The sequence below is a fragment of the Ipomoea nil genome, unplaced genomic scaffold, assembly GCF_001879475.1.
Source record: "Ipomoea nil cultivar Tokyo-kokei standard unplaced genomic scaffold, Asagao_1.1 scaffold0980, whole genome shotgun sequence".
In the NCBI taxonomy this organism is placed as follows: Eukaryota; Viridiplantae; Streptophyta; class Magnoliopsida; order Solanales; family Convolvulaceae; genus Ipomoea; species Ipomoea nil.
In genome coordinates this window covers 295,259-310,000 of record NW_017617408.1, presented here as the reverse complement: position 1 = coordinate 310,000, position 14,742 = coordinate 295,259, and the positions used below count along the sequence as shown (strand labels likewise).

The window sequence follows — 14,742 nt, the reverse complement described above, 5'->3', positions numbered from 1 at the left end:
GCTAGTTTGGTGTTTAAATGCTAGCATGTGTGTTGTTTTTACCTTCTTATTGATTGATGATAACTTGTGTTAATCATCGTTGTTGTTGTTGGGCTGTGACCCATTCCTTGATTGAGTATGGTTTCATATCTTCATTGTGATCCATTGATTGATTCCTGTTGAGGTGTGATGTGTGTGGGGCTTTACCTGGATTGCACGATTAGTGGTATGGGACACTAGTCACCAAGGTATTACAGTGGTCCTCGTGGTGGCCATGATTTGATTATGGAGCTGTGGCCTTTGTGTAAGGTTCACGTGTTTATTTCTAGGATAACATGTGTTATCCAGGGCATGTGTTGCCATGTGTGATCGGTACCCTCGTGTACTATGAAGTCGGTGGTTCTGTTAGAGGGACTATTGGAGGGGGAACGACGATTCCCGGGGGAATAAGGTTGGACTTGGTGTACAGGGGTCCTGGAGGTAAAGGTTGGAACTAGATATAAGGTTGGGGGTAGCCATAAGGTTGGAACAGGGCATAAGGAAGGCATATCAACTCGTGATGGGTGATGTCACGAGGGCTTGTGTAGCCGTTGTTGTGAGTTCTCTTCTTGTGACGTGTGTAGTCACAAAGGCATGGGTTGCCGTATGTTGTGTCTTTATTCATTGAGTTACACATGTCGGGTATTAATCTATTGTGTGATGATAGATTGTACCTTGAGACTTCTTGTGAGTCGATGTTGTTCTTTGTAGTTTTGGGATGCGTTCCCATGTTCTTTTTGAGAGTGTTGAGTCTTGTGTTGACTATTACTCTTGGTTTTTGACTTATATATATATATATATATATATATATATATATATATATATATATATATATATATATATATATATATATATATATATATATATATATATATATATATATATATATATATATATATATATATATTCCTTTTCGAAAATGGCTTTACAAACTTATATCTTACCTATGTATGATATTTCACATGTATTGGTGGGTTACCAGCGTTATTCGCTGACCGGGCGTCGTCCCGTGTTTTATATGCTTCTTTCAGGTGATGCTTAGACGAGTGCGCGGTCTAGTGCCAGCTAGCATAGTTTCCCCTTTGTGTTTTGTGGCCTGTGAGCCAATATAGATGTAGTACTCTGTTGGATGGTTGTAGTTTTTAAACAATGCAGATTTAGCCTGTGCGTTCACCCCTGGGTGAGCGTGGCATAGCACCCCATTCTCTCGTTTTATATATATATCTTCTCTTTCAGTATTCCGCTGTGTTTAGTGTTTTTGTTTAAGTTATCTGCATGTTTTATGGCTTTAAATAGCATGGTTTTAAGGCGTGTTACAGTTGGTATCAGAGCCTAGGTTTTGAGCCTAGGAGGGTTAAGTCTAGACGTTTAAGTGGCTAAGTGTGGTTTGAGACCCTAAGCGACCTTAAGAATCTAAGTGTTTAGGCTTAGGACTTCTAGGATGCGCGGTGAGGTTGTGAGTTCTCTTATCGTTTTCTATTGTGTTGTCTGTGCTTTGTTTTCCTTTTAGTTTTGGTTCTCTTTAGTTAAGGCACCAGGTAAGGGTGCGGCCCTGAGTTTCCTCCCGTGATCGTGCTGTTGCTGTAGAAGTCAAACATGGCACCATCGAGACGTCGTGCAAGGTCATCAGAAGCAGCCACCAACGAACAGCTAGCTCAAAGCCTTCATCAACTGACATAGATCACCCAGACGCTGAGCAACGCCCTTCTCAACAACAACCACCCTCCTTAGAATGGGAATCAGGACATAGTACGCCAAGTCGCAAGTCTCTGTTCTCCGATCTTCGTCGGTGAAGAAGATCCTGTTGTGCTGGACGAGTAGATCTGGATGTTTGACAAGATCTTCGAAGCTGTGGTTTGCCCAGAGGATCATCAGGTGGAGTTGGCTGCGTTCTACCTTCGGCAAGAAGCGGACTCGTGGTGGATGCTTGAAAGGCCAGCTTGTAGACAAGATCCGGAGTTCAGTTGAGAAGACCTGAAGGTTAAGTTACGTGCGTGGTTCTATCCTGCTCATGTCAAGGAGGCCTACCTTTGTGCAACCGACCCTACCGAGTTCAGCAAGTTCAGAAAGGAATCCGGGAGAACTGTAAGAGGAAGCTTGACGGAAGTGTTTCACCGGTGGTTAGTAGTTTGATGGCTACCGATGCCGAATCAACAAGTTTTCAAAGAGATGGTTCTAAGAGAGGTAAGGCTCCCCAGCCAATCCGGAAAATCAAGGCTAAGGGAAGGCACTCCGTTTGCAAGAAGTGTGGAAGTGACCACCCCGGCGTCGTCTGTCTTGGGAAACCGATAGAGTGCTTTGCTTGTGGCAAGAAGGGTCACTGGTCCTTTGAGTGCAGGTTTAAGAGGAAGACTTCAGCAAGCTCAAAACCAGTTGGTAGTGTGAGGCCCCGGTCGGGAAGTAAGCATCGAAGTGGAAGTAACAATGGACTCAGTGGAAGTAGCAACCAGGACTTGTGTACGAAGTCGGGACCTCGGCAAGGCAAGATCCTTAGTCGTGAGGCAGATGCAAGTGGGAACCGTTGAAGTAAGCTCTTGTACCTTTTGTTGAACCCTTCCTTCGTCTTTGTGCCCTTTCCCTGCGTGTTAGTTTCAGGCGTTATCTTGTTCGAGAGTTACCCTTGACCTCTGTAATCTTTTCTTGTCCCTAGACAAATCCAATCACCCTTTTTGCCAAGTGATCCTTTTCTTCCGAACCTTTTTCTTGTTTCTTTCCAAATCATCTTGTGCAAGTTGGCGGTGTCATCAGCTTATGAAGGAATCTGGCAAGGTCTAAGAGTTAAGCCGCGTCTAAGTCGTGATAGAGAGCCTTCAGTTCGACAAGCGTAGTAATCAGCGTCAAGCCAAAGCTTCGCCGGAAGTCGTGAACCCTTTGTGTCTCTTGAGCCGATCTTCCCCTCTTACCCTCGTCAAATCCCTTGCCCATTTTCAAGAAATCCTTCCTATCTTTTCAAACCTCGTTCTTGTTTCCTTCTCGATTTGACTCTGTTCTAGGTTGCAACCTCATCTTTTCTAAGTTGTGACTTTGAAAATCTCAATTCCCTTCATAATCAACATTATACTTGAGTTTTAAATCAGATACCCTCCGTGAGGAAATTCTTTCAACTCCCTAAAACCTCGTTTTGATTCCTTACCCCCTAAGTTATAACCTCGTTTACAATTCTCTCTTCTTAATCAACATGGTCATCGAATTGTTGAACCTAAACTCTCACCTTGATCTTTTCCTTTGAATCGAACCTCGTTCTTGTATTCCCCGCTTCTAACGACTCTGTTCAAGGTGGCAACCTTATTTCCTAAGTTGCAACTTTGATGACTTTGATCCTACTCCTAAGAAACGTGGTCCTTGAGTTTCTGAACCCAAACCTTTCGCTCTAATCCTTTCCGTTGAACCGAATCTCTTCTTGTGAGCCTTCTTCCCCTGAGTTACCTTTCTCCTTTGTTACCGTTCCTGTTTCGAACCTTTTCATCTGGACCGGAAGTTTTGAAGTTTCAAGCGTTGCTTTGTAGAGAGTTGGAAGTGGTGTGCTAATGCAAGTGTTAAGTTGGTAGCCTTCATCGAGTTCACCCTAGAGCCGGAGAGAAGGACATCCAACTCGTGTTTTGGATCTAGCAGTTGAAGCCTTTGTCGGAAGTGGCGGATCAAGTTCAAGCGGATCCGAGCTCAAGTTAGGTAGTGGGAGTACCTAGTTCCCTTTGGTTGAAGAAGTCAGCAGAGATCGGTTGAAGATGCAACCCTGGTTCTGTGATCCCGAGTGATCTAGTTTAGGGTTTTTGTAGTGTCAGTTTCTGTTTGTGGCTTGTTCCTTAGCTGAGCCGTCTCGTTTTGAGTAGATCGTTGGCTAGTTTTGAGCAGGAGTTAGGCTCGGTGTGAAGTTAGCTTTCCTTTTCGGTAAATCTTTTATCTATCACCTTATCTTTCTTTCTTGTCTTACCTTTTTGAACCCTCAACCTATCTCTAAGTCTTGTCTCTCGTTTTGTTAACCGACGGTTTGGTGTTGAACTTCGTTGTGACCAAGCCTATCAATCTTACCACCTTAATTTGAACCCTTGTTTCCTCTAACTTTGGGTTAGTGGGGAACACCTTTGTTGCTTAAAACCTCGTTTGCAACCCATCTTTTAAGCTTTGTCACCCGTTTCGCAAGCCGACCGTTTTGTTGTGGTAGCTCGTTTCTTCCTTCGTTTGCTGTTGCCACTCTGTTGTTGTCGCTTTTCGGCTGTGCTTAGTTGTTCTCTCTTGTTTGTCGTGGTTGCTTGCTTTGTATGCTTGTCTTTGCTTGTTGTTTTGTTGCTTAGTTGGTTTTGTAGTTGGTGTTTTGAGTTAGTTGTTAGCTCTTAGTTGTTGTCTAGAAGTTGGTGTTTGTGTTGGGACTAGAGTTCGTTATGCTCAATATATCCGTTTGCTTAATTCTTGCCAATTCTTGTTTTGAACTCTTTTGCCTTGAAATCTTGTGGAATCTTTTGGGGTTTTGACCAAAAGAAATTGTTCTTGATACTCTTTGTCACATTGTTGTTCTTTTTACCGTTTGTTCTAATTCGTCGTACCCAAGCTTCGGGGACGAAGCTTCTTTGAAGGGGGGGAGAATGTGACACCCCGAAATCCAAATTTGGTTAAGGAATTAATTAAGTAATTAATCCTATTTCAATTTGTAATTTAATTCCTTAAATTCCTGAAATTTAATAGCCGGGGACTAGTAATTGACTAGTCAACCCCAAAGTCAAAGTTGTACCTTGATCTTTGTAAGGAGTTCCCTTGTTCCTTACACCTTTCCATGTTAGTAAGGGTATTCTTGACCTTTCACCTTGTGTTAGTATTGTAACCTAACCTAGTAAGAACATCCTCATTTCTATCCTTACACTTTCCAAATCCTAGCTCCATCTTCTCTCTAAAAAGGTGGATAACTTTTCTTCCAAGCCAAGTTGAAGCTTTGCCAAGACTTCAAGAGTTGTCTGCAAGATTATACCTTTCATACATTTGGGCATCTAGGAGGGTAAGATCCATGTTCATCTTGTGTTTTTAGTGTTTTCTTAGGTGTCTTTTCTTAAAGATAGAATCGTTATGATCTTTTGGTATGTTCTTGAAGTGAGTTTGGAAGGTGAGCTTTGATAGGAGCTTGGTGTGGTGTTAAGTGAAGGTTTTCGGTCTACAAGAGGTAACCCATGCTCTACAAAATCTATTTTGCTTACCTATGTGAATATTTCTTGGATTCTACATGTGTATTGCTATGAAATGTGATAGTTTATGCATTGTCTTGTGAAAATGCATATGTAACACCCCGAAATTTTAAAACTTTTAAAACTTATATAATAAAGGTGAATTCTCATTAAGTCCCAAAATCAAACATAAGAGTGCGGGGTGCTATGCCACATATAAGCTGGAGAACCCAGATGCACATGCTAACTAACTAACTATCCTCAATGCAATACATAATCATGGCACACAGGCCGAAAGGGAAACTAACTAATCTACACTTCGGATCTCTAGCGCGCTCCGGTGCCTACTCATCTGTGCCTGAAAGCCAAATATATCTGTTCAGCGAATGATGCTGGTAACCCACTCCAACGCGTTGAAATACAATATAGGTATATATATATATATATATATATATATATATATATATATATATATATATATATATATATATATATATATATATATATATATATATATATATATATATATATATATATATATATATATATATATATATATATATATATATAGATATATGAAAACCATTTTGAAGCAAGAAGATATATACTCAGGAGACTCTAGCTTTAAAACCAGGAATACACTCGACAGGTAGGGATACATTCAACAATGTTAAACAGTTATATAGAGACAATATCATAAAATCATGTATCTAAGGTCACAGTTCACTTTCAAATCATTCACATCATCATTCAATCAACAATAAAATCACACAAGCATACTTCGGTGGCGCCACGGGACCAATCGCATGCCCCGAACATGAGGGTTAGTGCATATAGCACTAACATGGCCCCGCAACACCCTACCTCATATCGCAGCATGAAGGGAGTTGATCGCAACCAACCCTATAGACCGCTGACGAACTCAACGGCGGACCACAGTCCTACACACCGCTGACGCGCTCAGTCGGTAGACTGTGATCCTCTTTACAAGGGGGGACTACGATCCTACACACCGCTTGACGAACTCAGTCAGTGGGTTGTAGTAGATCAAGCCCTACACACCGCCTGAGGGACTCATTCTGTGGGCGTGATCCTCGGAGACTACGACCCTACACACCGCTGGCTCATACACTCGGTGGATCGCAGTCAGCCGTATCCCTACACACCGCCTGATTGCTCATTCGGTGGACTACAGCCTTCCTCGGGCTTATTGGCCCTACACATCGCCTGGCGCGTCCAGTCGGTGGGTCATAGCACACGAGGCCCATGTGGACCGCAGCCCAAGAGGTGAATCACTGACCGCGGCCAGGAGAATGAACCGCAGCTCATAAGTAACCAATTTGACCGCAGCCAACTTCTGAACCGCAGCTCAGGAACACCCAATTTGATCGCAACCAAATTGGGGAATCATGCATCACATAACACATTATAGCACATAATAGCACATTGGGAAGGGGGAGACGCATAAATAAGCTTACGTGTGATCATTCACATACTAAGAATAGTCCTAAGGGGTTCATACAACATCCACCTAGGTCAACGGGTTACCGATTCAACTAGCATGCAATTCCTAAGATTCTTCTACCCTACGAATGGTACCCAAAACATCAAACTAGACTCAAGCACGACAAGCGGGGTCCGTTGGGACACCACGGGGAGTAGGGAACATCAAACGGGGAAGCCAAAGACCCGGGGTGGGTAACAAACTAGCGGATAGCCGGTGGGTGGAGGGCCACCCGCCAGCGACGATCTCCCGGGCAGCGGGTGGCCGGCGGGCAGACGCTTGCCCGCCGACTGGCGGTGTCTTTTCGGGCAGCGGGTAGGTGGCGGGTCCCCCTACCCCCACCTACCCCCCCACTGACTCTTTAACACAATAAACGTTCCGGGATCCTTTGTGGAACCCGAAACCATGCTTTAGACACTTTTAAATGCAAATAACGACACCTTGTAGGCAATTAATGGATCAAAAGCAAGAATCATATTGAACACATCCTATCATGACTTCTAGACATAAATAACACCCGAACATGCGAATTCCCACCCAAATCTAATCAAGAACATCACAATACAAATTCCCAATCCAACCTAGGGCTCTAATCCCATCCAAATCATCAAGATCATATTTTATCTCTAATATCAAGAAACATCAAGATCTATCAAGAATCATCACATAAATATCAAGAACCTCTTTTTAATATCAAGATCATCAAGATCACAAATAAAACCATCACATCAATTAACAGGATTGTATTACAAACAACATAAAGGAATTTATCAAGATGCAAGCATATAGAGGGAGCCAGAGAAGGAGATTATAGCAAGGAAAATAGGTTTTGTTGAGACATGGGTTACCTCTTAGCCTTAATTAATTTCCTTGGCTATGAAGGGTCTTTCTTTAAGATTTCTTCTTCCTTGATTTCTGCTACGGGAATTCTTGGGAATTCTTGTGTGGTGAAAGTTATTGTGGTGTGAGTTCTAGGTGCCTCCTATGTCCCTATTTATATATCTAAGAGTCCCAATTAGGGTCTAAGTGGTATGGATTTGCTAATTCTATTTCCTATAGGACTAAGAGATTGGCTTTAAGGATAAGGGCCCATGGACTATGGTGGACCCCCTTTTAGCTAATTAATGGATTTTAACTCCCTTTTTGGGCTGAGTAATTAATTAATTAATTTGGTTTAGGGGTCGTAACACGGGGTGTTACAGCATATCTAGAGCTTGTGTTTAGGGTTCTTGTATGCCATTGCTTGGCTATTCCTTTGATTCAAGTCATTTTGTTGTATTTGGTGAGTTTTGACATGTTTCGGACTTGAATTTTAGCTTGGAGATGAAAATCCGGGAAGGAATTTATTGTGGTACAGGAGTGTACCCGCAGGCGGAACGGTGGGTAGGGGTCCAACCCGCCGCCCACCTGCGGGGTACATGATGTTGGAGGGCCTGTACCCGCGGGCAGGACCACGGGTAGGGGCCTACCCGTGGGCCCACCCGCGGGGTACGTATTGTGGTTGTTGGGGGATTTGTTCTCCGTGATTCTTTTGACTCGGTATTTGGTCTTTTGACATCCCGATGTTCTTTTGTGGAACTATTTGAGTGTCTTCTTGATGTTTCTTATGTCTAGAACTATAGGGTAGGATTCCATGTAGGTTTTGGTGTCGTGAATTGTGCTAAGTGTTCAACATTGTGTTTCGTTGAACTGTGATGAGTGTTATGTGTTCTTCGGAACTACATTTGGTTTACCCGTTTGATAAGCATGCTAGTTTGGTGTTTAAATGCTAGCGTGTGTGTTATTTGTACCTTCTTATTGGTTGATGATAACTTGTGTTAATCATCGTTGTTGTTGTTGGGCTGTGACCCATTCTTTGATTGAGTATGGTTTCATATCTTCGTTGTGATCCGTTGATTGATTCCTGTTGAGGTGTGATGTGTGTGTGGCTTTACCTAGATTGCACGATTAGTGGTACGGGACACTAGTCACCAAGGTATTACAGTGGTCCTCATGGTGGCCATGACGTGATTATGGAGCTGTGGCCTTTGTGTAAGGTTCACGTGTTTATTTCAGGGATAACATGTGTTATCCAGGGCATGTGTTGCCATGTGTGATCGGTATCCTCGTGTACTATGAAATCGGTGGTTCTGTTGGAGGGACTGTTGGAGGGGGAACGACGGTTCCCGGGGGAATAAGGTTGGACTTGGTGTACAGGGGTCCTGGAGGTAAAGGTTGGAACTAGATATAAGGTTGGGGGTAGCCATAAGGTTGGAACAGGGCATAAGGAAGGCATATCAACTCGTGATGGGTGATGTCACGAGGGCTTGTGTAGCCGTTGTTGTGAGTTCTCTTCTTGTGACGTGTGTAGTCACAAAGGCATATGTTGCCGTATGTTGTGTCTTTATTCCTTGAGTTACGCATGTCGGGTATTAATCTATTGTGCGATGATAGATTGTACCTTGTGAGTCGATGTTGTTCTTTGTAGTCTTGGGATGCGTTCCCGTGTTCTTGTTGAGAGTGTTGACTCTTGTGTTACTATTACTCTTGGTTTTTGACTTATATATATATATATATATATATATATATATATATATATATATATATATATATATATATATATATATATATATATATATATATATATATATATATATATATTCCTTTTCGAAAATGACTTTACAAACTTATATCTTACCTATGTATGATATTTCACATGTATTGGTGGGTTACCAGCGTTATTCGCAGGTGATGCTTAGACGAGTGCGCGGTCTAGTGCCAGCTAGCATAGTTTCCCCTTTGTGTTTTGTGGCCTGTGAGCCAATATAGATGTAGTACTCTGTTGGATGGTTTTAGTTTTTAAACAATGCAGATTTAGCCTGTGCGTTAACTGGTTTAAGTTATCTGCATGTTTTAAGGCTTTAAATATCATGGTTTTAGGGGGTGGTACACATATGAGGTGTGTTGCACATTGAATTTGATTGTGAATAAAGGCTTGAAACTTTTGAATAAGTCAATTGCTCGTGTTAGAGGGGCGGTGAGATATGTAAGGCAATATCCATATAGATTGCAAAAATTTAAAGAGTGTGTTGAAAGTGAACATATAGAAAGCAAAAGTTTGTTGAATTGTGCCTTGATGTTAGTACTCGATGGAATTCAACATAGTTGATGCTAAATTATGCTCAAAAACTTGAAAAATCTTTCTATATTTTTTATTTACAAGATGAGAATTTCAGAGATGATCTTTAATCGGAGGATGGTGTTCCTATTGAAAGTGATTGGAATATAGTTAGGGAGTTGGTAAAATTCTTGGAGCACTTTTATGAGCTTACAAATTGAGTTTCTGGGACTTCATATGTTATTTCCAAATGTTTGTTTGATGAGATTTGTGAAATTGATTGCCTTTTGAGAGAGTGGAAAGCTTCGGATGAGAATAATTTTAGTTTAATGGCAATGAAGATGAAAGATAAATTTCACAAATATTGGGGGAACTTTGACAAGTTGAATATGCTTATTATTGTTGCCATTTTTCTTGATCCTAGACACAAGTTTTGCTATGTGGAATTTTATTTGAAAGATATGTTTGATGGTTCAAAAGGTGTGTAAATGGTGAAAAAGGTTAAAGAAGCAGTGTATGAATTGTTTAATGCTCATAAGCCATCAAATGACATTGTGTCATCTAGTTCCACTCCAACATGAAGTTCGAATCTAAGAGAATGTCACGCTAGGATGAAAAAGCGTATGCAAGAGAAGTTTGTAAGGCACAAACTTCAATCAGGTAATGTTGGGGATCAAATGTCAGAATTGGATAAGTATCTCAATGAAGCTACGGAGCCAGTGAAGAATGATTTTAATATTTTGTTGTGGTGAAAAGTTAATAGCCCTAGATTCCCTTATTTGTCATTGTTGGCTCGAGATATGATAGCTATTCCAATATCCACTATTTGTTCTGAGTCTACCTTTAGTACCAAAGGACGTGTTCTTGATTCCTTTAGGAGTTCTTTAACTCCTAGAATGGCTCAACCTCTTGTGTGATATCAAGATTGGATTCAAAACTGTTAGTGTTTTGGTTAGATAGATAAAACCCCAACTTTGTAATTGACTTTATTATTATGGCAAAATAGTTAGGCCAAGTCAGAGTCAGTCTGAAGTTTAGAAGATGAAGACCTGATTGATCAGGGAATACATCAGAAGCTTATGTGAAGATTTGAATATGATAAGAAGACTGTCGGTCTGAGGAGCGTGTGCGCTGGCAGAAGGCCGTTATGGCTTGAGGTGGTTTTACAAGAAAGACCTTGGTCATCTTTTCACCTAAAAGGGGTATCTACGTAATCTGACTTAGAAGCGGTTGGATGACATGGATTACGGATACCTCCCTGGACCAGATAATATATACTAGAGTGCTGATTCATAGAGAGGCTAATGAATCCATTCGATACACTCTTGAATAAAAATAAAGCACTTGAGTTTTAAGTTTTTCTCTCTGGTTCGTCAAAGCTCTTCTCAAGACTGGTTGTTCATGGTGATCTGAGTTGATGAAGTTGAGAAAAACATACTGAGTTTAAACCAGTGGACGCCAAGATCACGCAACTGTTGGATGCAGTGAAGGATTGCGTCAAGAAGCGGACTGCACCAGAGATTGATCTCTATTGAAGGGACTTCCGTGGACCTCTGTGTGCGTAGCTCTCCTACTTCACAATCCTCTAAGTTCAAGGTAGATTGGGTACATACCTTGTGTAGCAACTCAGCTGAGATTGTACTTCTCCACCTTTGTACTTTGAAGTTGAGTTAGTGGATTGGACGCATCGGTGATCGTCCCCCAGATGTAGATACGCATTGTATCGAACTGGGTAACCAAATCTTGTTTGGCTTGTGTTGCATGTTTACCTTTTCCGCACTTTTCTTTGTCTGGTGTTATCTCTGATTGACTATTTGTTTGATAATATGTGTTATTATTGCACACCATCTGTTTGACAAGAAAAGTAGGTAAATACCGTAAGTCTACCAATTCACACAAAATTACAAAAAATCAACACATTCATTGGATGTTTTTGAATAACTCCAAGAATTAAATGACTTTGAAAGTGTTGAAAATGGTATGTAAATTTTATTCCTTTTATTTATAAGTTTACTTTCATCACAGAAATTAAAATTTTAATATATTGTTTTTTTTTTATGTCTTTTATCTTTTAGATTCTTCATGGAATACAATGGAATCTACTTTGTGAATTGTGAGTTAGTGTTTGTTCTTGGAATTCTAAGGTAAAAATAAATATTTGAAAGTAGTTATATTTGTTAGTTTTATTTATTATTTGGTTAAGTGGTTAACTATTATTTATAAAACTTTAATAAGTTATAGGACATACTTTTTTTCTCTCTCAACTTCTCTGAGTGGCTATCGACGGTTATCTGAGTGGCTAGCGGCGATTTTTTCAGAGGGTGGGGCGCGGTGGGGGCACGGTGGCGGGGGTGGAGGAGGTGTATGAATCCATGGTATTTATACCGCTAGTTTCCTTCTCGTCTTTGTGGCGAGTGGGTGTGTATTTATTTTTGCCTTTGCTGTTGTTGTCTACTAAGCTGGCTAGTATGGCATCGTCTTCGCGTTCCCTTGAGGAGGTGTGTGCGGCGCTGATGCTTAAGGAAGAGGAGGCAGGTGGGATCGAGTTGGAGGCGGAGGATGTGGTGGAAAATTCGGAGTGCCTCAAGTTTGCAGCGGTTGAGCGCCTTCTTACGGATCAACCAAAAAAGTTCCAGATCATGAGAGATACCCTCGCGGGGGCCTGGCGACCGGGAAAGGGTGTGACCATTAAGGAGTTACCTCTAAACCTGATGTTATTCCAGTTTTATCATGAGTTTGATCTGATGCGTGTGCTGGAGGATGGACCTTGGGTGTTTGAGCAGAATCTAGTGCTTATTAAGCGAGTGGAAGAGAACCAGTCCCTGTTAGATGTTGAGCTGAACGTTGCTGAATTTTGGGTGCAAGTTCATAATCTCCCACTTGGATTCATGAGTGCTAGGGTGGCGGAGGCGGTGGGTAACCACATAGGATGCTTCGTGAAGGCTGACCAGCGCAACTTTGACGGTCCCTGGAAGACGTTTATGCGTGTCCGGGTAGCGTTGAATGTGGGGAAGCCATTAAAGAGGAAGATGAAGATTAAGAAACCGAGAGGTGAGTGGTACTGGGTGGAATTCAAGTATGAAAGATTACCGACCTTTTTCTTCGAATGTGGGGTCTTGGGGCATTCTGAGCGGTTTTGTGGTAAACATTTCGAGGTGGGGGGTGCGGTTGGAGAGAAGCTCTACGGAGCGTGGCTGAGGGCTCCGGGGCATCGGTCAACGGCAACGCTTGGTCAATGACGGTACGAAGACTGTGGGGCAGTTCCGAGAAATGGGGGGGGGGGGGGGGGTGGGATGGGGCACGAGTGGTAGAGGGGGTAGTGGAGTGGAATTAGTGGTTGGTCAGAGTCGCGTGGGCGATGTGTGCGTGGAGAATAGTAAAGACGTGGAGGAGAGTCAATGGGTGGTTATTTCTGACCAAAAAAGGCAGAGAGTAGAGGGTGTGGGTGAGGGAGGGGTTAGTGCGGTGGTGGTCTCAACGAACTTGCATGGGGCGGGTGCTACAACGCAGACCCGCCATGATCATTGAGTCTACTGGCATGGAATTGTCGGGGGCTCGGCAATCCTACAATGGTTCGTGTGTTGTTGGACATCATCCAACGTAAAAAGCTAAGGATAATATTCCTATGTGAAACCTTATGTAATCAAAATAAATTGGAAATGGTGAAAATGCAATTAGGATTTGAGGGATGTCTGGGAGTGGAGTGCGTGGGCCGATGCGGCGGCTTGGCTCTATTGTGGCAGAAAGGGGCAGAGGTAGAGGTGTTGGGATATTCTCAGCACTTTATCGACGCACGAGTGAAGGGGAAGGGGGGGGGGGGGGGGCGAGGTTGCAGGAGGATACAACGTGGTGGCGGTTTATAGGCTACTATGGCCACTCGGAAAGAAGCCGACGACGGGAATCGTGGGGCTTACTCCAGTACCTATCCAACTTGTATTCTTTGCCTGGGTGATCATGGGGGAGTTTAACGACTTACTCAGGGTGGAGGAAAAGCTAGGTAGGGTACCCCATCCGGCTTGGCTAGCGAGGAGTTTTTGAGAGGCGGTAGAGGCGAGTGGGCTGGAGGATTTTGGGTTTGAGGGCTACCATCACACGTGGGAGCGTGGATGGGGAACGACCGCATGGGTGGAGGAGAAACTGGATAGGATATTGTGTAATGAATCTTAGAGAGAGTTGTTTACGGGGGCAACAACATGTTCGTTGGAGGGGTCTTCTAGTGATCATCTTCCATTGCTGCTGAATCCAGTGCAGAGTGAGGTGCGGTTGGGGATGAGAAAGGGGTTTAAGTTCGAAAACGTGTGGATTAAAGAGGCTTAGAGTAAGGAGGTGGTCAGGCGCAGGTAGAGGAGTCGGGGGGTGTGGATGTGTTGTAGAAGATTCAGAATTGCGGGAGGGACCTCTGGCGTTGGGGGAGGGGGAGGCGGATGGTAAAGGATTTTCGGGGTCGACTAGAGCAGTGCAAACGCGAGATGGAAAGCCTTCGACATCAAACTGATGAGGCTGGCCAAGCTCGCTTCCAGGAGGTACATCGTAAGTATTTTGCGACCCTCGAGCAACAGAGTACCTACTGGAGACAATGCGCGAAGGAGTTTTGGTACAAAGAAGGTGACGCGAACACTCGATACTTCCATAATGCGATGAAGGGACGCTGGCGTCGGAATTGTATCACGGCCTTACGTGATGATAACAGGGGGCTGGTGATAGATAGGTAAGCCTTAAGTGCACTTATGTGTCGTTACTTTGATAACCTGTTTACGTCCAGGCAGGGGAATATGGAACTGTACCTGGAGTGCATTGCGTGTGGCGTCTCCTGTAACACCCCAAATTTTCAAGACTTTTAAAACTTATATAATAAAAGTAAACTCTCATTAAATCCCAAGCAGAGCAGTACTAAACACAAGAGTACGGGGTGTTATGCCATATCTGAGCTGGAGAACTCAGATGCACAGGCCAAACCATCTAATCATCCTCAA

General features: G+C 42.9%; 1 protein-coding gene across 1 annotated transcript; it reads left to right on the top strand.

The window, feature by feature from the left end:
• Window positions 1-12,237: 12,237 nt before the first annotated feature.
• On the top strand, window positions 12,238-13,008 carry LOC109179748. Its single transcript, XM_019329244.1, has one exon. The coding sequence runs from the start codon at window positions 12,238-12,240 to the stop codon at window positions 13,006-13,008; it is 771 nt and encodes a 256-aa protein (XP_019184789.1).
• The last annotated feature ends 1,734 nt before the right edge of the window (window positions 13,009-14,742 follow it).

Coding starts and splice junctions, on each gene's coding strand:
- LOC109179748 (XM_019329244.1), top strand. CDS start 12,238: ATGGCATCGTCTTCGCGTTCCCTTGAGGAGGTGTGTGCGGCGCTGATG.